The sequence below is a fragment of the Lissotriton helveticus genome, chromosome 10, assembly GCF_964261635.1.
Source record: "Lissotriton helveticus chromosome 10, aLisHel1.1, whole genome shotgun sequence".
Classification (NCBI taxonomy): domain Eukaryota; kingdom Metazoa; phylum Chordata; class Amphibia; order Caudata; family Salamandridae; genus Lissotriton; species Lissotriton helveticus.
In genome coordinates, this window is record NC_136071.1 from 1,130,076,050 (window position 1) to 1,130,099,262 (window position 23,213).

Consider the following 23,213-nt stretch of genomic DNA (forward strand, 5'->3'; position numbering starts at 1 on the left):
TTGCTGGTGACTAACAGGCATATGCATCAAAGTAAATACCGGTCGCCATCGTCAGATTCTCAGAATCTGCCCCTTTGCGACCGGTATTTCTGCATTTGGGATGCATCATCCCAAATGCAAAAATCACAATTTAAGGAATCTCTAAATTGCGATTACCATTGCGATTGCATTTAAGGAATCCCAAATTGAGATTCCTTAAATGCAATTCATGAAAGTCAAAAAAATAGCGAATTCGCTAATAGGAGTTGAACTTCATGGTAATTTGCTAAAACTTTGAAAAAAACACTTTTGTGCATTTTTCTAAGTTTCATGTTGCGCACACACATGCCCTGTGTGTGCAACATATGTGCAGAGATCAATTTCAGGGGTGCAACTGGGTGTCATTTTGACACCCTTGCACCCTTGAAATTGCATGAGCAATTTGCGAGTACCTACTGGTACTCGCAAATTGCTCATGCAATCTCCAATTCATTCCTATGGGCCTGTAGGCCCATAAGAATGAATGGTACAGCATTCCTTAATTGCGAGTAGCAATTAAGGAATGTTTAGGAATCGCTATTTTAATAGCGATTCCTACATGCATAGGCTTTTGCTATTCATAAATAGCGATTCCTTAAAAATCGCTATTTAGGAATAGCAAAAGGCTACCTTGATGCATCTGCCAGTAGGGCAGGAGTGACAGTTTTTCTAGTCTTGCTTGAATGTCATTCGAATATCTTCCTCAGCATCATGAGGGTGGAGAAGCAAGATGCAGTTTTGCGGTCGATGATTATTGCTAGGTTCCTGGTGTGGGTGCTGGTCAGAGTTAGAGTGACCACCAGTTGGGAGTGCCATGGTAAGGTGCTCTTGCAGAAGATCATTATTTCCATCTTGACGGTGCTTGAGAGAGTTGGATTTCATCCAGTTAGTGACTTTGGTCATGCAGGTGGTGAACTTATTTCTTGTGTGTGCGGTCCTGTTGAAGAGGAGAGTATGAGCTGTGTGTCATCAGCATAGGAGAGGATGTTGATTTCGTGCATGCTGATGAAATTGGCCAGAGGGATCATGTAAAAGAGAGAGGAAATGTTTGTTGTTCCAACGTCATTTACCTCGTGGCCTGCATTGGGCAAATGGCTACTTCTGACGGACCTCAACCCTACTGTTCTTTGCCACAATTACTATAAACTTACTTGTTTATATGTTGTGTTAATTCTGGTCAATGACAACCCCCCACTTATGCAGAATAGGTGATCTTATTATTATTTTTTTGCACTCAATGTGTATTTTATTATTCATATTCCCTCTGCCTCTAAGCATGGGCCACATGTATTATTTAGAGCTTGCAAAATACTGGTCGCTAGATAATTTTCACAACCGGCCATGATCAGGTAGGTTTAAAAAAATTCAGATTCGGAGTGGGTCACAATCCAATCTACCTCATTAATATTTATGAGGTAGGTTACAAATTGTGACTCGGTCCGATTAAATCAATCACAGGGATGGTGGACTATGTCCGTAATTCCCTTTCCACAAAGTAAACGTTTAAAAAAATGTACAGCCCATTTTTCTTAACCCCTTCCACGCTCATGACGAGCTGGGCTCGTCATGAGGTAGCCTCCTCGCACGCTCATGACGAGCCCAGCTCGTCATGTAACATGCGCTTTACAAATTCTCAGCGTGCGAGCGGAATTCCGCCCGCACGCATGTGGTTAAATGAAACAGGGCTGCATTAAAAAAAAGTTACTTAAAAAAAAAAAAGTATGTTTCAGAGTTGGCAGTGGTCCTGTGAAGCACTATCAGCCCCCCAACAAACTTTTTCTTAAATTATTACATTCACAAAGTTCAAGGGGTTTCAATCTGACCTCTTCCCTTTTGCAAATTGGTTACCACTACCCCCACAACTTGGTTGTCGGTGACATTTCAACGGTTTACATTATTTTCATCTTAAACCATTGTTACATATGGTAAGGATTACCTTTGGAAGCGATGCCTACAACACGGTTCTTTCAAATAGAGGTTCCTTGTCGATTTCTAAACCCATTTTAGGAGTTGGAAAAAGGTTACAGACTCCTAAAATGGGTTAAGTACATTGCAAAAAGCATTTCTAGGGTCATACAGTCCGAATCTGAGTGTTTGCAAACAAATAAATGCTTTGCACATCTATCCCCATAGCCATTTGGAAAGCGCTCTTCTACCATTTGTGACTGGCTCATGCTATATGAATAAATAAATACATTATTTTCTGATGCTCAATTGATCAGTTACTTTAGTTCAGAAGGACTTCAACAAATAGTTAACACCTGACTCAAAGTCCTCAACTTGTCACATGACCTACCATTGGCCATGCAAACCTCCAATGTGATCATTATTATTATTTGTAGGATATCAGCTGGAGGGTGTGTTTTAGTGGCATCAGGAAGCATGCCATCCATCGAGCCAATGGGGTGGCACGCTAATGGAATACTTAAGGTTGAACCATCCATAAGTGAGACAGGAGGAGCAACAGTTTGGCGGGCAGGGTAATGCGTTGTGTTTGCGATGGAGTACCCTTTTGGCCAAACTTTAAATCGGGCCCTAAGTCACTATCCTCTGTCAACCACATTGAAGTAACAGAAAAATCATACTTTCAGGATTCCAGGATGTTGCTGTTTGGTATCAGTAGTGAATGGTCAAGCCTATGTAAAGTGATTGTATTCTTTATTGGGTCATTTTAGGTTACCAGTAAGCATCACCTTCAATAGGTTGTCAATAGCAAGTTGATCAATAATGTTCTCTTTATTGGGTTGTTATGGCCATTTTGATTAGTAAGTTTTGTACTGCATACTCCAAGCTAACCATGTCAGAACAGTCGCCTCTCGAACTGGGTGTGTAGTACCTGTCATCACTTTAAAAGCATTTTCCACCTGAAAGTGGAAATAAGGGTTGTCCCACATTTCAGTGACCTTCATCACAGCTCTGAATGGTTGGCCTCAATACTTCACCCAGTTATCTGATACAGGTGAAATGATGCTGTCTTCTTGAGCTCCAGTCCCCAAATCTATCAAAAATTGGAAGAGCAAAGACATACACTATCCCATCAATATCAACTGCTTGTAGAGTAATTATATCGTAAGAAGCCCAAAAATAGACTATAATTTTCCATCGTGCACAGAGCTGTTACCAGCTAATCTATCACAAGTTCACATATGTGAAGGTTAAACAGTATAGCTATACTAATATAATAAAGAGAGCCCAAACCTTTGAGGCGGGTAATCTCAGGAACCACAGCACCAATCACAACACCCAATACAGCGTTGGAAAGGGCAGTTGCAGCAGAAGGACATGGGCTATGCAGACGCCCACCATATACATTTAAAAGGTAAAAGAACCGTGCCAGCAAAGTAGTCCCTAGTGGGCGTGTCTGCATGGTGCTGTGGGCGTGACAAACGCTGGGGGGCGTGTGGTACGTTCCGCCCTTCATGCCAGGTCTCATATCGTGTGCTGTGGGCGTGTGCTGGGGGCGTGGGCAGGACGCGGGATTAGGGAAAAAAAGCGAGCGTTGTGCCCAATATTTCATTGTTTTTTCTTCCCAGGTTCAGTACATTCCTTTTCCCTCCACCTTAACCCTGTTATTAAGGCCCGCTTGCCAAAAACACCTGGGCGCGGAACTGGAATTGTGCCGATCTCCCTTCTTTATCTTCTTTTCTCCTGAACTCTTCACCTAAGCTGGCAGGCTTATCTTCTTCATCTCAAGCCACTGCCATTAACACCTGGCTTGCTGGAGGCTGCGACTCGGTAGCCCCCCTACGCCGGATTTCAACTAGACGACCTAAGGAGTCAAACCGGTGGTTCAGGGAAGATCTGAAGGAAAAAAAGTTGACCCTCCGGAGGGCCGAGAGGCAATGGAGAAGGGACTATTGTCCTCTACTGAAAACCCATTACTTCACACTATTAAGCGGCTACAAAAAAGCCATACTAGGCGCCAAAACCGCCTACTTTTCAACAAAAATTATGGTGGCAGAGAATAAATCCAGAGAGATTTTTACAATTATCCCCGATCTAGCCTTTTCGGACAGGGCCACACTTAAACCTCCCCCCACCCAGTCTTTATGTGATTCGTTAAATTCTTATTTTGTGGAAAAGATTACTAACATCAAGATCAATATTCCACTTCCCTCTCCTACTTTTGTTGATCCTATTCCTCCTACTGTCCAGTGCTGTCTTTATTCGATCCCCCTTCTTACTGAAGAAATATTCTTGGCAATACTTTCTAAGGTAAAATCAGGCTCCCCGGCAGATATTTGTCCGGCCCGTACTCTCCAACAGATTTATTCTGTCTGTACCCAGCCCCCGATCACTTTTCTCAACAGCTCCCTTGCCCAGGGGGTTGTGATCCCAGCACTCAAATCTGCTACAATAGTGCCTATCCTGAAGAAGCCCGGTGCGGACCCTTCCGCCCCAGCAAACTATCGCCCTATTTCACTGTTGCCCTTTTTGGGCAAGGTGCTTGAGCGCCATGTAACATCGGTACTCAGCGCCCATGTAGAAGCAAATGGGGGCCTGGCGTCTCGTCAGGCGGGCTTCCGGCCTAGGCACTCCACTGAGTCCGTCGTGGTGTCGGTCCTGGACAACCTCAGGGAGGGCATGGATCAAAATCAACACCAGGCCCTGGTTCTCCTCGATCTCTCCGCCGCGTTTGACACGGTGGACCATTCCATCTTGCTTTCACGTGTCAGAGTGGCGGGAATCGGGGGCTCAGCCTTGGTCTGGTTATCGTCCTTCCTGAGGGACCGCACCCAAGCGGTCCGATTGGGGGATCTCCTGGCTACTCCGCTTAAAGTCACTTGTGGTGTTCCCCAGGGTTCCTCTCTTTCCCCTCTTTTGTTTAATCTTTATATCTATCCTTTAATCTTTGCACTCCAGCAGCTGGAGGTCACCGTATCTAACTATGCGGACGACCTCCAGCTCATTTTCAACCTTTCCTCTTCCTCCTATTCTATTTCTAACTTTCAGACTATTATGATTTTTATCAGGGACTGGATGAGCCACAACCATCTAAAGCTGAACCCGGATAAAACTGAGCTGGTTCTCACGGGTGGTTCTTCCAGTCCCTGGAATTCTTTATTTTGGCCCCCTTCATTTGGTCCCCCTCCCACCCCCTCTTCCACAGTCAAGACCTTAGGCATTAAAATGAATAACCATCTCACCCTACATTCACAAATTAGTTCTGTTGTCTCTTCTTGCTTTCTCACTCTTCGCACCATTCGCACTGTTTCCCGCTTCTTTTCTCCCCTGGCACTTAAATTGATTATGTCCGCCTTGGTGATCTCCCGGCTGGACTACGCCAATGCCCTATACAACGGCATTCCGGCGTACAGCCTACGGAAGCTACAACTGATCCAAAACCAGGCGGCCCGACTAGTGTACAGCCTCTCCCGTTCCCATCACTCTACTCCTTTATTGAAGGCGCTCCACTGGCTACCTGTCAGGGAGCGATCCCTTTTCAAAACTGGCTGTATGGTCTTCCAGGCGCGCCAGGGTTCAGCTCCCGCTTTCATTACCTCTCTGATAAGGGAGTATGTCCCTGCCAGAGAGCTTCGCTCATCATCACAATCTCTTTTGCAGGTACCCCGCTATAAGCGCAAAAAGTGGGGAGGGGCCAATTTTTCAACTCTGGCACCCACTTTCTGGAACTCCCTCCCCGACCACTTACGGTTAGCCAAGCATTGCTCTCTTTTCCACAAAGATCTCAAAACCTTCTTATTCAATCAGGCTTTCCCTCTGTAAACTGTCTTTATTTTTTTTTTTTTTTTCATTGCACCAGTATCCATTGCCTCTCCTCTGCTAACTCTGACTCCATAGCGCCAAGAAACCGCTCGGTGTATGTTGCGCTCTATAAATATTTTAAATTCAAATTCTAGCTCCGGGGGTCCACCCTGCTCCCTTTAAATACCCCTGCACCCCATAATCATAACCCACCCTTACTCCTTAAAATACCCCAACACCCTTAAACACTAACCCATCTTGTCACTATAAATATACCCTGTACCCCAAAACCCAAACCTATCCCTAAACCCTAAAAATATCCCTAAACACTAATAATACCCCTATACCCCAAACCTACCCCTGAACCCTAAAAATATCCCTGTACCCCCAAAACCCAAACCTAGCCCTGAACCCTAAAAATACCCCTGTACCCCAAACCTACCCCTGAACCCTAAAATACCCTTGTACCCCAAAACCCAAACCTAGCCCTGAACCCTTAAAATTCCCCTGTACCCCCAAACCTACCCCGAACCCTAAAAATACCCCTGTACCCACAAAAACCCAAACCTAGCCCTGAACCATAAAAATAACACTGTACCCCAAAACCCAAACCTACCCCTGAACCCTAAAATACCCCAAAACCCAAACCTACCCCTGAACCCTAAAAATACCCCTATACCCCAAACCTAGCCCTGAACCCTAAAAATACCCCTGTATCCCAAAACCCTTACCTATCCCTAAAACTACCCCTGTACCCCATAACCCAAAACTATACCTGAACCCTTAAAATACCCAAACACCCCAAAACATATACCTCAGTAAGTAAATGTATGCGTGGTAAAGCATATAAAATGTAATGCCATGCGTTATAATGGCATTGCGGAGTCATGGCACTTTCGTAATCTAAGTATGCAGAGTGATGGTATGCGGAAAGAAAGTTGCGGAATAATGGGTGTTTACCCTCCCCCGGTAAGTAAATTGGTGGCACGGCGGCCCACATCTCAAGCAACATACTCATTTTTTTCACCACCCATTTGAAAAATGCACAGGTCTCTCTCATTGATGGCCAGCACCGACATACAGTTTTAGACACACCTCCCGCCACAAGTTCTAGAATTGCGAACTTTAGAGCTGGGGAGCTACGTTTGAATCTCGGCATCAGCTCAACATCCTGTGATTCCAGGCAAATCACTGTCTCCCCGTGCCTCCCACAAATGAATGTGTTCTTCTGTAATGTAAATTGTGCTCATGCCATGTTGTCAAGTTTGCGCTATATAATATTGTAAGGAAAAATAAAGTAGGGAAACTCGAGTTCACACACTACTGAACGCGCACTTTTAAGTTCATCAGCCGTGCACTGTGAATCGGAGCGTTTCACAGGCCTGTCACAGATAAGAAATGCTATCAAAACGAAATCCTACGAAACAATATACTACTGGCCGGCAGCAATTCATACCCGGACCACGTCGGGACGGGCTGCTAGTGTGTATATTATATATATGCATACTTTTAGTAGAAGAAAAGAGCATGTATTTGAATACTTAACATTTTAATGGTGCAGTAATTGTACATTGCCTTCAGACATGTAACCGGTTCACAATCTGTACACAAACAACACTGTGAAACATAATGTGTGCCGGAAAATACAGACCCAAATAAAGATTGGCTGAATAAAGGAGAGATCTCACTTGACAAAAGGGTCTTCAAGTAATTCAAAACATGAGGAGCGTATTCAAGCAAATACATTTAAAATATTTTAATACTGAAAGCAGGGAAAATAAATAAGCTGCCATGAGTTATTGTCCATTTGCGTATCAAGTTGGATTGTGTCAACGTTCTGTCATTTATTTTGGCGATGAGGCTGAGATGTCCTCAACTCGTCGCCAAAATAAATGTAGTAAAAAGGGACCACGCTGGAGTGATGAAGTCAACGTAGGTTTATTTAGGTAGCAGGTAAACAGGTAGAACAAATCCAGGTATAATGCCACAGCAACCCCACCGGGAGAAGCCTGCTAGCTGTTCAGCCCCATCAATCAACTGTCATCCCTCATTCAGTCACCCAAGCATTCCACTCATAGCCCACACACCAAACATTATGTTATGTTATTCGAGCTTGTAAAGCGCACAGCTGCCCCAGCCAAGGGGCGTCCCGGCGCTAGATCCAGACGAACAGATCAGGAATGTCCAGAGGAGAAGGTCAAAAGAGGAATTTTTACGGAAATAAATGTGTTTTTATGGCTTTCCTAAAAGTAAACAGGTTTTCCATTTCTCTAATATAAGAAGGCAAGGCGTTCCATAATTTTGCAGCTAGAACGCGGAAGGAGCGTCCTCCCGCTCTGGTACGCTTAAATCTGGGAACTTCAACCAAGTTTTGACCTGCCGAACGTAATGTCCTCCCAGGAACATACAAGTTCAGAAGCGTACTCAACACGCTAGGAGTGGCCAATCTTAAGATTTTAAATGAAATACAGAGAGTTTTGAACTGTACTCGTTGGGCTACTGGGAGCCAATGAAGCCTGCGAATAGTAGAAGAAATGGGGCTAAAGCTGGGCAGGCCTACAAGGGCTCTGGCAGCCGCATTTTGAATGTGTTGCATTCGAATAAGTTATGCCTGATTAGCACCTAACAGTGAACAGGCGTATTCCAGTCTAGACAACACTGTAGACTGGACAATCAGCTGTCTGGTGCATGAGTCAATAAATTTCAGGACAGGTTTCAGGCTACGTAGGATGCCAAAACAAGTAGCGGCAACCTTTTTAGTATGCGTAGAAAAACTTAAGGTTGAGTCTAGTCAGACTCCCAGATTTTTCACTTCTACTTTTGGCGCAGGGGCAGTCCCCAACGTAGAAGGCCACCAGTGCTCTCCCCACAGATGGGTATTCTTGCCGACCAGTAAAACCTCAGTCTTAGCTGCGTTTAGTTGAAGACAGTTAGTTGTCATCCAGTCCGCAACCACAGACAGCCCAGCTTTGAATCTGACATGTCTCCAGTCGTGCCCTCCGTAAGGGCAACCACCAGCTGCGTATCATCAGCATATGAGACGATGTTAAGGTCCCATACTTTAGCGACCGCAGCAAGCGGTTGCACATAAAGGTTAAACAGGGTGGGGCTGAAAGCCGAGCCCTGAGGGACACCCTGCTCAATAGGAGAGAAAAGGAGGGGTAGAGATACGGAAGGATCTCTCTGACAAAAAGGATCTAAACCACGCCAGAGCCCGATCTGTCACCCCAGCCTCTTCAAGCCGGTGGAGCAAGATCCGATGAGAGACGGTGTCAAAGGCGGCACTCAGGTCTAATAAGACCAGTGCCGCCGTTTGACCTCGATCCAAAGTATTCCGGAGATGCTCGGTCATAGTTAACAGAGCCGTCTCCGTACTGTGACTGGTTCGGAACCCATGCTGAGTGTCATCCAGAATGTTATTTGTATTCAATAGATTAGACAGAATAGAATTTGCATAGGACCCCGCAATCTTAGCAGCCCATGGGAGCAGGGAAATAGGTCTAAATTTTTCCGGCTTCAGGGGATCTAGGATAGTTTTTTTCAGTATAGGAACAACCCACGCCTGTTTCCATTTAGCTGGAACAGTGGCTGATGAAAATGAAGCATTGATAAGGCTATGCAGAGGAGGCAGCCAGCACAAAGAGGAGTCTCTAAACTGGGCCGGTTTAAGGGGATCAGCAGGAGAACCTGACTTAATGTTCCTGGTTAGTTTGTTGGAAGTCCTCCCACGCAATCTCGGGGATAGCCGACAGTTGGAAGGCCGGCCTAGTTCTCGCCAGAGAGAGAGACTCCGGTTCTATTGCAGAGGCAAATGTTTGGTATATACGGCGAACTTTCTCTACAAAGAAGGTGGCCAATTCCTCACAATGGGCAGCCGAGGTGGGTATATTATTAGCAGTTTTTTTTGTATTAAGCTCCTTCAGGATCTTAAAGAATACTTTAGCAGGATTTGAGTTAACTTCGGTAGCATAGTAGTCTGCCCGAGCTCTGCAAATAGCCCGGTGATAAGATTTTAGTTCCTTTAGATAGCAAGCTTTTTTCTCCGGGAGTATTCTTTTCTCCATTCACGTTCCTGTCTCTTGCAGGCCTTCTTAAGGGCCGCCAGAGTATCGTTATACCAGGGACTAAGGTCCCGAGTGCGTCCTTGAACCCAAGTGGCAGGTATAAGCTTATCCAGCACCCGAGTAATCCACGCACAGAAGGAGTCCTACTCTATCTCAACATCCTCAATGGAACCCCAGGGCTCAGCTTTCAAAAGGACATGAAACTCCTCTAAACGGAGCTTACGCCAGGGCCTTTTAAGCATGGCTCCTTGGGTATTAAAAGGATTAGAGGCAGGAATAGAGAACGTCATACCCACTAAAAAGTGGTCAGACCAAGCTATCTGGGTAGGAGTAACCGCACTGGACAGCTCAATATTCGTAAAGTCCGGGTCCATCAAATGACCTCCAATATGGGTGGGGGCAGTAACAATCTGAGTGAGCTGGAAGGCCGCTAAATCAGCAGTGAGGGTACGAACCGTATTATCACACTCCAATTCAAAATGGAGGTTAAGGTCACCCAGAATGTTAAAGTTTGTTGTTCTTACCGCAAACGCCTTCACAGGCTCCAACAGGGAGGCACTAGAACCATCCACAGCTCCAGGGGGGCTATAGATCAGCAGCCCTGAGAAGGTGAAATGAGTATTAATAGCAACGCTGAAGTACGCACACCCCCCCCCCCTCCATGTTGACTAACTCAAAGCGGCAAGAGTAGGCAGCTTTCGTAATCATAGCAATGCCGCCTCCTCTGGTAGCTCTATTAACCAGAGAGATCACATAGCCCAGGGGTATGGATAAATTAGGAATAGTCTGTTGATCATCCCTCATCCAAGTCTCAGTTAAGAAGAGGATGTCTGGGGCTTCATCCTCTATAAGCTCAAGTACTTCCGCGTGGTGCTTCACTAATGAGCGCACATTCAGCTGGAGCACCTTTATCTGTTGTTGCACCTGAGGTTTAGAGAGAGCTTTTATAGTGGTCGGCATAGGAAGGGAAAACTGACCACATTGGCAAGTGAGCAGGCCCCTCAGCGGATGAAAGATGGCACAGCTCTCATGAGACTCAAGGGGGCATAGCTTAAACAGGGCCTCTCGTGAGTAGAACCCCTTATCCAGCGCACTAAGGCCAGCGTCTCTGGCGAGAGGCGACATCCTAGCGCGGACGGGCGCAGACGGGCATGCCTTTGGCGCGCCCGTCCATTCAGAACACTCACACAGGCTGAGCAGTCAGAGACAAGGAAACAAGAGAGAGGCAATCCATAACATCAGGATAACTACATGTTCCTTGGAGATATCGGCAGGCTCAGGAGCACAGGCTCTCAGCCCCTGCTGGAGCGTGGAACCAGCCCGTCCGCCCAATCCCTACGTTTATCTCATTGTGGTGAAGACCAGCATGTGTAGCGTCTAGATTGTTGCAGGGGAGTCTGTGTGAGCATCGGAGCTGGAGAGGCAACGAGGCGGTGGATGTCAGGCTGCCAGTAAGTTTTGTTTGTTTTTATTTTTACCCCCGCGATGCCCCACTGATTTTCCGTGCCTGCAGCCGCTAGTGAAGGACAGTTCCCAGAGGGTGGTATCAGATCATTGCAACACAGTTTGACCAGGAAGTGTGATGGGTGTTGAATGAGAGAGACTGGCTATGTGGCAAGGACAGGGCTGGAGGAGGGAGCAGGGGAGGACGTCGGGTAATGTCACGGGGTAAGAGAGTGCGCAAGGGGGCGAGACCTTTGTATATCTTTAGCGGGGTGGGCACATGATCATTTTGTGCTTAATTATGTGGCATGAGTAGGAGGAGAAACGGCAAACTGGGCCATGAGGTGTTCCAGTTAAATAACTATCAAAGTGCAGGACACAGGTTTAGGTGAAGTGCAGGGAGCAAGCAGGGTCCGGCCAAGCAAGCAATTAACTGATACATAATGGGCCCTATCCATGAAAAAATCTACTAATCCTGCTCCCATAAAGTGATGCCTATGTGGTGGTGCAGATTTACTACTTTGTGCAATTTCCAATAGTACACCTGTAAAGATGCACCGGGTGCAGGTATCCAGGCACACTTCTGGGATCATTAGGCAACAATTCCCTCCAGGTCCAATCCTGTCTGCGCAGATTTCTCCATAGCAGAGAAGTCCGCACAGGTAGAATGGAGCCCTCTGTGAAGACACTTTATTTATCCCTTGGAGAAAGCCCTTCTACCACGCATCCACTACACCCTACTAAATGTGGGATTGATCTTTTCCCCTTCCAATCCATATCCAACAATTTCAAGAGTGAGAAAAGGCTGGAGTGAGTTGGACAATGTCTACAAAGTATATGTTTGTGCACATTCCAAAACCTCCAAGACATTCCAGTTCTTGGAATGCTGATTTCCTACTCCTTGTGTACGTGATTCTCTGCACAGGTAGTGGACATCAGCCTTTCTTGTAAACCTGTTTATGCCTCCATGAAATACATTTCTTGGTGCATCAGAGAAGAAAAACTAGTTAATTCTGTCATAAACCTACATTGAAAACAAAATGTACTTTTGTGAATCAGAACTAATGTACTGAAACATATGCGCAACGTTGAATCTACTACACCAACACCTGTACCAAAGTGGAGTGGAACAGATACAGCTGTGGAACGCAGCTAAAAGTTCAGGAAATGTGCGAACAGCTATGAGGCACTTTTTATTATATTTTACACTGCGATGACCTAAGTGCGACGAGTATGCCCAGATATGGGTCCAGTGCTCCCTGTGCCACTGGAACCAAGCTCTACCCAGCAGAGGAGCCCAAATAGGCTGAAACTGGTCTTGGGATTACTTGCACTCTGGTTGAGAGATGCAGAGGCTTGGTACTTCTGGTTGGACTGCTCCTGCTGAAGCAGAACCAAGAGTGACAGGGACGTGGCTGGATCGAATTTGGCATAGTTGGCAAATAAATTATGGACTGGGACGTCGCCTAGAGTAATTACTAGTCCCTGAGATTAATTTAAGCACTGCACCCATCACTTTTTTGTATTGTTAAGTGAGGCCCAGTAAGTCAGAACCTCATAGTTACAATTTTTTGTTCTATTTAGATTCTGAAACAAAATACTCACTTAATTAAAGGGCTGTGCCTAGATGCTGCAAGTTTCACATGAAACCCAAGGTTTGGAACAGAACAGCTCTAGCGAACTGCGTTTTGTGTTTGGCTTTTGCAAGTGTCACGTTCTTAGGCAACAGATTCTCTCCCAGACTCTCCAAAAAGAGGAAGCCATAGCAGCCCGCAACCCCTTCCAGCAGTCTTCCATTGATGCATGTGAAGTGCAGTTAGGATGCATCACTTTGCTTTTATATGTTTTTCCATTTAGCGCCCTACAGCAGATATGGAAAACATTTTGGAAAATGGAAACTACAGATACAAATCTCACTTAATCTTTGAGTCTCAATAACAGGGCCACTATGTTGACATTGAACCTTCTACTATAGGAACCTTGCCCACAAGACAACTTTTAAACCCTGCTTTTGGCACCCTGGTCACAGAAAGCCTCCACCCATCTTTCCTGCTAGAGTACCCATTAACAGACCCAACACCCTAGCCTTATCACCACTACCCACTTATCTACACTGCTCAGAGTACCAATCCAAGTCGCCTACTCAAAGCAAGTTCAGTAATACCCATCCAACTACCATGCTCCTGGATTACTCTATCCAAGCTGCTCTGCTCAGAGTACCACTCAACCACTCTGTTCGATATCCACCCACTAACCTGATCACAATACACCCACAAACCTAGCCTGCGCACAATCTCATCCATTTACCATGGTCATGTAGCACTCATCTACCCACCTTAGCAAGTCTCCAAAACCTCACAGCAGACAATCGTATACTCTGCTCCCATTTTTTACCCATCTACTGTGCGCAGAGTACCCACCTACTTACCATGTTCACCAATCCCGACCCAGCTCAGAGTACCTACCCCGCTCTATGGTACCCAATCTCCTATCGGCCTCACCAATGCACAAAGAACTAACTGTTCAGACTACACCCACCTACCTGTTCACAAAGAACACCATACACCTATTGTTCTCCACGGATAACCACCCACCTACTCTGTTCACTGTTTAATACCACCCAGCTTACCCTGTTACCAGAATACTTACCTAGCCACCCCACAGATTGATCCTTTCACCACCTACTCACCATCCTCAATGTCCTCATTACTCAGCCGCCCTACCACCTCAGCTTTTAATATACGTGATCATCTCAACATACACCAACACATCCCAGTTGCAAATGTTTAAACTATAAATCTCTAGATCCCTAAATAGGTCCCATGATATTTGTTCCCTTTTCCCTCATATACATATTTTTCAGTTGCCTGCACGGAGGAGGCTGAGTGCACAGCAAAACGTATACTTCAGTTAAGGATGGCAGTACAAGGGTTGGCTGGTGCCCCAATGATAATACTGTAAGTGCAACACAAACTAGCAAACAAGGAAATCCATGACTGCGCGTGGACCTGTAGAGTCATGGATGTTGGTTTTTCCGCTCACTGTGGCACACTGGGTACTGGCCCCCAGCTCTAGAGTTGTGGCTAGCACACATTAAGTAGCTTTGTCATGGCAATCTGCTTGAAGACCTAGCGAGCAGACCACAAGGGTAGAACCCTTTCACTTGAAAGTGACAGGTTTAAAAAAACTTTTTGTTGTTTATAGTGTGATTCCAAGGGTATGCTTGTGTTGTCAATCCAAGAATGTTTCTGTAGGGTCAACAAGAGAATCTGTCTCAATTGTTTTGGTTTTGTTATCACACTACTTCTGAGTGGCACCAGTTCTTTAAAGGTGATCAGAAACATCCCACTTATTTTTTTCTGGAAATCACATTTCATAAAATGTGGCTGGTCCATGACAATAGATCCATATCGATTCTCAAAGCGTAGTTTTTTTTGGCAGAATACTTTGGTTTTGTAGCTCTTTCTATACAATATAGTTATATTTTGCTTGCAGAATGTCAGGTCCCTCCTGGGGGTGTCCTGTGCAGCCTCTAGGACACTTCTTGCCTCCTTCCTCCAATGCGCATGTCCACCTCGCACACATCTGGAATATTCATACCGTCGAACCTTTGAAAAAGAGACAGAGTTCAGCTTTAGTAGTGGCGGGCCAAGAACACAACAATAAAGTCACAAGTGTTTAGCCTGTAGCTTAAGGAAAAATCCACTCACAAAGAGGATTGTAATTGAGTTCTGTCAACCACCCACCTTACCAAGATACGCAACTAACTCAAACCTTTTTGTTTGAAATACATTTTTGACATATTGAACTAGTGTTATGAGCAATATTAGAATCTAGGAACACACACTTATCAATATGACTTGAGGGAAGTATTCTGCTAAAATGAACCATTCACAAGCATGGGGCCGCAAAACATGGTTATGATATGGCGCCTGACTGGTATCATATTTTAGAATTTGCGTCCATCAGTAATCAAACCCAACACACACAATGCAGAGTTAAGAAGAGTAGAAATACAGCAGAGAAGCAGAGTGGAAAGGAGCTCTGTTGACCGTACACAAATATTTACATTTAAGTATCACAACTACAAATTAGGGCCTGTCAAAAAACATCCTCCCTTCAACATGGTTTCAGACAAGGACTAGTTCTAGTGAAGATGATGGATTACAAATGAAATGTAACAAACAAGAGGGTGATGGATGGAATGCTTTAATTATTCTTGAATTCATTTCAGCCACTGACAATCAATCTAGCCTCATTGCAGTCTATATACTCTTTCACCCACCATGCAACTCTAGACAAAGGCCCGCCTTATGCAAATCAGTACCATTCCTGCTGGTCATGGGACAATCCCACCTCGAACTGCCAGAGGAGGCTCCCACCAGAAGCCCAGACTGTTTTTGACCTAGTTCGGGCTCGTCAGTTGGGTGCATCTTGTGTCCTATGGAACCGTGAGCACAGGACCAAAGTCTGGACATGCATGATGCACTTAGGACATCAACTACAACAAACAGCAAGGTGATGGATGGAATGCTCTAATTAATCTCAGCCACTGGTGATAACTGGAGGCTGCATTCCAGTCCATCGTTGCTTACCCATCGTTGCTTACTTCAGAGTAATTTAATATTTCTTTGCTGAGTGCCAGGTGCTACCCATTTGAACCAGAGCACTACAAAAAAAGCCAAGACTGAGCCCCAATATAGAAAGGGTTGCAGAGACGACCGGACTATGCTAGCAGCCATGACCCAAATCATAGTGAAGTAAGCGACTAGGGTGGAAAGTGGTATGCATGAAACAGTTCTGCACTTCACCTCTTCAGCCACAAGGCTGAATTAGATACCAAATGCATGGAGGGCACACTATCTTAAGTGTTAATATATGGATATCTAAAAAAACAAGCATGAAGCCACGTGTTGGCATCGGACAATTTCACTAATACAAAGAGGTATTAAAAGGAAAACTGGCAAAGTGTGTCTGTTCTACGATACTCTTTACAAATATTTTTCATTGTGGGCAAAGTCCATAGGAGTGGTGCTAAGTACTTTATTGCGATGAAATGTACCTTGTTAATACAATCAGGCCTATGCGGAGTTCAGTGAGCAGAACACTCCATCGCGCTACGCGGAGTTCCGCAAGTGGCAGAGTTCATTAGGTCGCGCCGTACTGGTCGATTTACAGCAATGGGCGTTTGTCCCACGTTGGAAAATCAGCGTGAATGGCACCATGCACAGCGCAAAAGGGCCCTGCTTCTTTCTGCTGCTCGAGTAGATTTTCTATTTGAGCAGCAGCTTCTGTAACACGAACAGATGGTTTCTCAACACGAGCAATCATGACCACACGTGTTGAGAACTCTCACTGGGACATGGCCTAGCATTGGATTTTCCTCGCTCGGAACGCGGAAAAAACTCTGCTCCGCAGAACAGAGTTTTTTGGAACTCTGCGCGCTCCGCTGAGCGTGGAAAACTCCACAAACCGAACTGACCGCCCAGGCTAAAATAAAAAAACAATCTTCCTACACCACTCAAACATCTGTACAAAGAATATAGTTGGTAGGGTATTCAGCACTGCCCAGATGAAGTGCCTATGACTCAAGAAGGGCAATAAAGTAAGCATGAAACGCCGTAAACAACCCTCTATTTTATCATTGCCGATGGAAAACACCAATAAATATGGTATTAGTCTACTTCAAGAACATTTTTGTCTCATAGCTCCCACTAAAATCACAGGGGAACGGCTCCTGCTACTCACTGCACACTGCGTTACCAACAAGAGTAGGCCAAGGACTCCCAAACAGAGTGCCAGCTTCAGACATCACCAAGGTCTGGGACGAGGAGTGACTACCCGGGGATGAAGCTCGTGACAACAATGGGAGAGGGATTCACATCCTTCCAAAGCGTGAATCTTTTAGAATCACTCACTTAGGCTAATTTGGTAGGTTACCACAACAAACCCATCCAATGTAAACATGTCTCATTTTGTCGATTATTGCATGGAGGAAACATCTTTCAGTTTGCTAGAGAAGACACAGGACATAATGGCTCATTGTTCCAAATGATGGGAAGTGGCAACCCGTCCTAAAGGATTGGATGCCATATACAGGGAACAAGGGTGGGTTGTAATATACAAACCACACATGCAGCTCTCACTCAGATTGGCTGTTTTTAATCTTTCTGCCTCCTGGAAAATCCTCTCATTCAATATATGTCAATAGGGACATTGATTTCCCATATTTTCAAGAATCTCCTTCCTCTGTTTTCCCAAATATAGCATGTATATATAAAAAAAAACCATTCTATTCCTTCTTCAGGTGTTTCATTTGAGAAGGAGTGCCTCTCTTATGAATCTTAAGTACTACTGTACAATGACATTACATATTTGCCTTAAGACCTACATACTTTAGGAGCTATTGTGTAAGGGACGTTTTGTTATCTTAACTTGCACTGACCATCATGTGCATGTAATATCTATGAATATCTAGGTCAACAATACAGTTGAACTGGACTTCAGAAGTCCAGACCAGCTACATGACTGTCTGCAATGCAGCCCTTTGGAAACGTGGAAGTGTTATTAATAATAAAGGAAATAATTCTTAATTTGGATGTGTTTAAATTAGCCTGACGAGGCTTTAACCAGATTGCATTGACATCATCTCACATTTGCACAAATAAAGTGCACTTTTATTTTATGCGTACAAGCATTCTCCACATGCACGTGTTTCTCTGTATGGTTTTCCATTTCAGAAAATCAGCAAAATAGAAGCCTTGTTCATTGTGCTGGTTACTGTATTAAATAAGAAGCTTTTGGTTAGTTGAATTAATATATGCATCCCAAAATTGAAAGATGTGTCTTCGAAATGAAAATGCGTGCGTTTGAGGAACACATAAGCTGATGTTTTGGGGAAAATGGATTTCCAAAATATCTCTAAAGCTGATATTTGACTGATAAATCATGCAATATTACCCTTGTTCCAACTATGGCTGTCATGTATTAGCCACGTAGAGGCATTCCAAATTGAAAAAACCTTTTTTACTTTAGTGCTAGCAACTCTGCATGATGCAGTGAGGTGGTCACTGCTGATAATCTTGCATGGGGTGACCACTAACCCAATCTAGAAACTTTATGAGATCCCTGGTATACTGTATTTCAGTATTCTATACAGGTCATCTTCATTTCCTATGCACATCTCTTTATTAATATGAAGCAAAGTAGGTGTTTACTAGATGTATCTTTTGTATTTGAATAACAATTGGTTTACGTGAATGTATCTTTGTTAATCCAGACCCATTATGTCATGTTAGACCATACTGAGTATATGCCAAAAATAATATAAAAGATGATTTTGGGAGATGGGCCAGAACTTTTTGCACTGGCTTAGAGAACAGACTCTTGTCCGACTATCCACTGATTCATACTAAAGGGCCGATTACAATCTCATTAGGAAGGCCTCCAGACGGGTTCCGAAACAAGCAAATCCGATTCGGAGCATATGTTTCCGACAGAATCTTCCCCCGTTCCAAACAACCACGTACGATGCGAAGATCTCGTCCGCGTCGACCAAATTGTTTCCGAACCCGATCCTGTCAGTCTGACTCGTTCGCAGCCGAATCGTGCCGCACAATGGAGCCTGCTTCTGAACGAGAGAGTACGATGCACAATTCAGACAGCCGTATCGACTCCGTCTCAGCGAGACAAAACTGTTGTGGGAATCGGACTTTTAGGAGCTGTAGCAGGCATCCTCTGGAAAAAATATTTTCCAAAACATGCTTTAGAATAACCATGTTTTTCTATGCATACTATTATTTTGACCATAACACATTCTTTTTTAATTTTAGATATTTTGTTTTTTACATTTTGACAAGGACTGCGGTTCAGAGCAGCACCTACACTGTAAATTACCATTTATCAATTAGAGTGGTGGCATTTAGAAGTGGTTGTGGAGTTGAAGGGAGGTGGATGAAAATAAAAACCTCTATTTATCATATATACATAGTGACATATACAGATTTGGAATGGAAAAAGAATAGAGTGTTGTTAGTAATCAAGATTACTGCAACATGAGGTATTTATTAAGAGCAGTCTTGAGATGAAGTAGAATTAGTGTGTGTTATCAGGAAGATAATTCCAGGGCTGCTGGGCCCAGAAGTTAGCAGGCCGGAAATCTGAATGATGCACATAAATTATGGGTGTGACCAGGAGATTAAGGTTCCCCAAGTATAAGAGCTTGGTCCTATCCTCGTAGGACAGATCCGAGATATTATGGGGAAGAGCCATTGGCCCAGTGGGCGAAAAATGATGGGTGCTACCCAGACCAATTGCCAACGATTTAGAGAATATGCAAGCATTCCTCTTACTCAGTGCTTAATTTGAGCCCATTGTTTTCAGTGCTTGGCACCAGGACTTACTTCTCAACACAGGCACGTATGACAGTCTGCCACATGATGGCGCAGTTGTCCTAATTTAGCGATCAGCACAACAGCAGTTGTTTCTCAATTCAATATGCTTTAAAAATTACTAATACCTGCCACCCAATCCATTCCTATAGCTTTGGGGGCCCGGAATGGTCTAAAATGTCACACTTGTAGGTGTATGACGGTTAGTAGATGTGTTAGTGCTGTCATTGGCAGTGGTGGCAGGGGCAATGGGTGGTACACGCGGCAGCAGCCTCCTGACAAGATCCTTGACATTTAATTGCAAATTAAGCACTACTGTCATCACCCTTTATGTGTGAAATATAATGGCATGCTCCATGAGAGAAGGGATAATGGTGGGTAAGGAGTGTGTTCTAGACAGTAAAAGCAGATTTAGTGGATTGCCAGGTGAGTACATAAGGAGAGTGTTTTTCAGAGTTGTCAGACAGTCGCAATTGGCCAAATATGATCACATGCTGGTGATGGTTTGCAATGAGGTGTTGGTCACCAAGAATATTGACTGGGGTGGGGGGGCAGCAGAGATTCAAACACATCATCAAAGTAATTGACATCAAAGTCATTGACAAATTTTCCTGGCAGGCGATAGATGACACAATGTGGATGTTCGTGTGGTGTGTGTGAGAAAATGGGGAGAGTAGTGTATTAAGAGCCACTGGTGTTGTGGTGTAATTTGGATAGATCAAGTTTTTCGTGAAGTCTGAATTATAGTATGGGGAGGTAAGAGTCAATATGGTCAGTAGTGTAAGGTTGTCTTCTTACAGGTAATTGGCTATTCCATAGAGAGAATGATTGGGAAAGTGTTCTGAGCTGCGTCTCTTATATTCTAGTGTTTCCTTTTTTGGGAAGCTCAAGGAGTAAGACAAGGTGACAGGGTGAACTGATTATTAGCGTGAAGAGACCATGAACAATGGGGCAGAGGAGTTGGAAGAGTGATATGTGAGAAGGGTGGAAGCACATTGTAGTGAGTATAGTGAGCGGCTATAAAGGTCTTTGACTTTGGGGAGTAAGAGGCATCAGAGAACCTTGGAACGTATAGTGTGCAGAATCATAGTGTTAAGTGGTGCAACTGATGTGATTGTTTGGGAGATGTTATGAAGTATTGTGGTTGCAAAAAACTCTGTGTGAAGTGGTGTGTGCTGCAGGATAAGCTCTGGGTATGCTTTGAGCACAGAAAGCTGAACCACTAAACTATGGGAATGTGGAATACAGTTATGAGGGTAAATATGAAGCAACATCAATTGTTTGTAACTGGACATTATAGTAATTCTTCCAGCGTGTATAGTAGGTAGCATGTATAGTGGGTACCATTACAAATGGTATAGGTCAGAAAATTTGAATTTTATTGTATAGTAACACAGAAGAAGATTAGTGCAACACGCAGGAGCTTTGCAGCAGTGTAGAGCCAACAAGTGTGAATTACTTAGTGAACATACAATGTTGTTATCAAGACATTTCATAGAGTTAGAGTTTACGGGGATCATAACATTATCAAGATTACCTGGGAGGTGTAAGAAATTGAGGTCAGAAATAAGATGGCCTTACCCAACTACTCTTGGCTGAATGCATTGGTCAGAAATCGCGGGTTATGTGGTTTAACAAATTCTAAAACTTTTCAAACTTATTAACATTGAATATACTATTTTGTTGTTGTGAATGGCCTTTTTTAGGTCTCGTGACCTTAAATGCGCGCAAGCGCATTGAGGAACGAGAATTCAAGTGCTCAAAATCCTCATGAAACCACCAGCTTTTTGCTGGCGTTTTCATGAAGTTCACGTGGCCACAGGCACGCGCTTTTGGGCCATAAACTAGCATTTCTCCTCCCCCTCCCCAGCCAGCTTCCCCCAGGCCGTAGCAGCACTCCTCCCACACCAGCACCTCCCCTCTCTCTCCCCGCAAACACAGCCTTGCCCTAGCAGCACTCCTCCCACACCAGCACCTCCCCCCTCCCACACCAGCACCTCCCCCCTCCCACACCAACACCTCCCCGCAAACACAGCCTTGCCCTAGCAGCACTCCTCCTCCTACACCAGCACCTCCCCCTCCCACACCAGCACCTCCCCTCTCTTACACCAGCACCTCCCCCCTCCCACAGCAGCACCTCCCCTCTCTCTCCCCGCAAACACAGCCTTTCTACGACACTAGACACAAGCATGCGCTAACGATATACAGTACTTAAATCAGCTGTTCAGTGAACACACCGTACGCGTTTCCATCATCTTAATGATCTGCTACGCACTCTACCACTCTACACAGCAAGCATTTACTCACACCTCTCCTAATCACACACGCACCCGTACTTCACTGCCCCCATTCGCTCTAGTGGATGAGCTCACACCGTCGCCGTTGTGTATTTAGTTCACTCATCGCTCCTATGTACTCACACATTAATCAAACAATCAATCAAGACATTTGTAGAGCGCACTACTTACCCGGAGGGTCTCAAGGCGCTTGGGGGGGGGGGGGGGGGTGCTGCTACTGCTCGAACAGCCAGGTCTTGAGCTTCTTCCTGAAGGAGAGGTGGTCTTGGGTCAGGCGCAGGTCGGTCGGTAGGGAGTTCCAGGTCTTGGCGGCCAGGTAGGAGAAGGACCTTCCTCCTGTTGTCGTTCTTCGGATGCGGGGGACGGCGGCGAGGGCGTGACTGGCTGATCGGAGATGGCGTTTGGGAGCGTAGAAGTTGATGCGGTTGTTGAGGTAGCTCGGGCCTTGATCGTGTAGGGCTTTGTGTGCGTGGGTGAGGAGACGGAAGGTGATTCTTTTGTTGACGGGGAGCCAATGCAGGTCTCTCAGATGTCCGGAGATGTGGCTGTGTCGGGGGATGTCGAGGATGAGTCTGGCTGAGGTGTTCTGGATCCGCTGGAGTCTCTTCTGGAGCTTGGCGGTGGTTCCGGCGTAGAGGGCGTTGCCGTAGTCCAGTCGGCTGGTGACAAGGGCCTGGGTGACCGTCTTCCTGGTCTCGGTGGGGATCCACCGGAAGATCTTCCGTAGCATGCGCAGGATGTTGAAGCACGACGAGGAGACGGCGTGGACTTGTCTGGTCATGGAGAGGGAGGAGTCCAGGATGAAGCCCAGGTTGCGTGCGTGGTCTGTCGGTATGGGTGCGGTGCCCAGGGTGGGGGGCCACCAGGAGTTGTCCCAGGCGGAGGGCGAGGAGCCCAGGATGAGGACTTCCGTCTTGTCGGAGTTCAGTTTCAGGCGGCTGGTCGTCATCCACTCGGCTACGTCTTTCATCCCTTCGTGAAGGTTGGCTCTGGCGGTGGCGGGGTCGTTGGTCAGGGAGAGGATCAGCTGGGTGTCGTCAGCGTAGGAGATGATGTTGAGGTTGTGTTGGCGTGCGATGGCCGCGAGGGGGCTCATGTAGACGTTGAAGAGGGTGGGGCTCAGCGAGGATCCTTGCGGGACGCCGCAGATGACTTCGGTGGCCTCTGACTTGTACGGTGGTAGGCGGACTCTCTGTGTTCTTCCGTCGAGGAAGGAGATGATCCACTCCAGTGCCTTCTCCTGGATTCCGACGTTGCAGAGGCGCTGCACTAGGGTGCGGTGGCAGACAGTGTCG

At 45.5% G+C, this 23,213-nt stretch overlaps 1 protein-coding gene across 2 annotated transcripts in view; it reads right to left on the bottom strand.

The window, feature by feature from the left end:
* Positions 1–7,262: 7,262 nt before the first annotated feature.
* Positions 7,263–23,213, bottom strand: part of CMTM7 (CKLF like MARVEL transmembrane domain containing 7) — a 161,211-nt gene continuing 145,260 nt past the window's right edge. For both annotated transcript variants that reach the window (XM_078663932.1, XM_078663933.1), the window contains exon 5: positions 7,263–14,839. In XM_078663932.1, the coding sequence (XP_078520058.1) occupies positions 14,826–14,839 (14 nt within the window). In that variant the 3' untranslated portion in view covers positions 7,263–14,825. The remainder of the gene's footprint in view (positions 14,840–23,213) is intronic.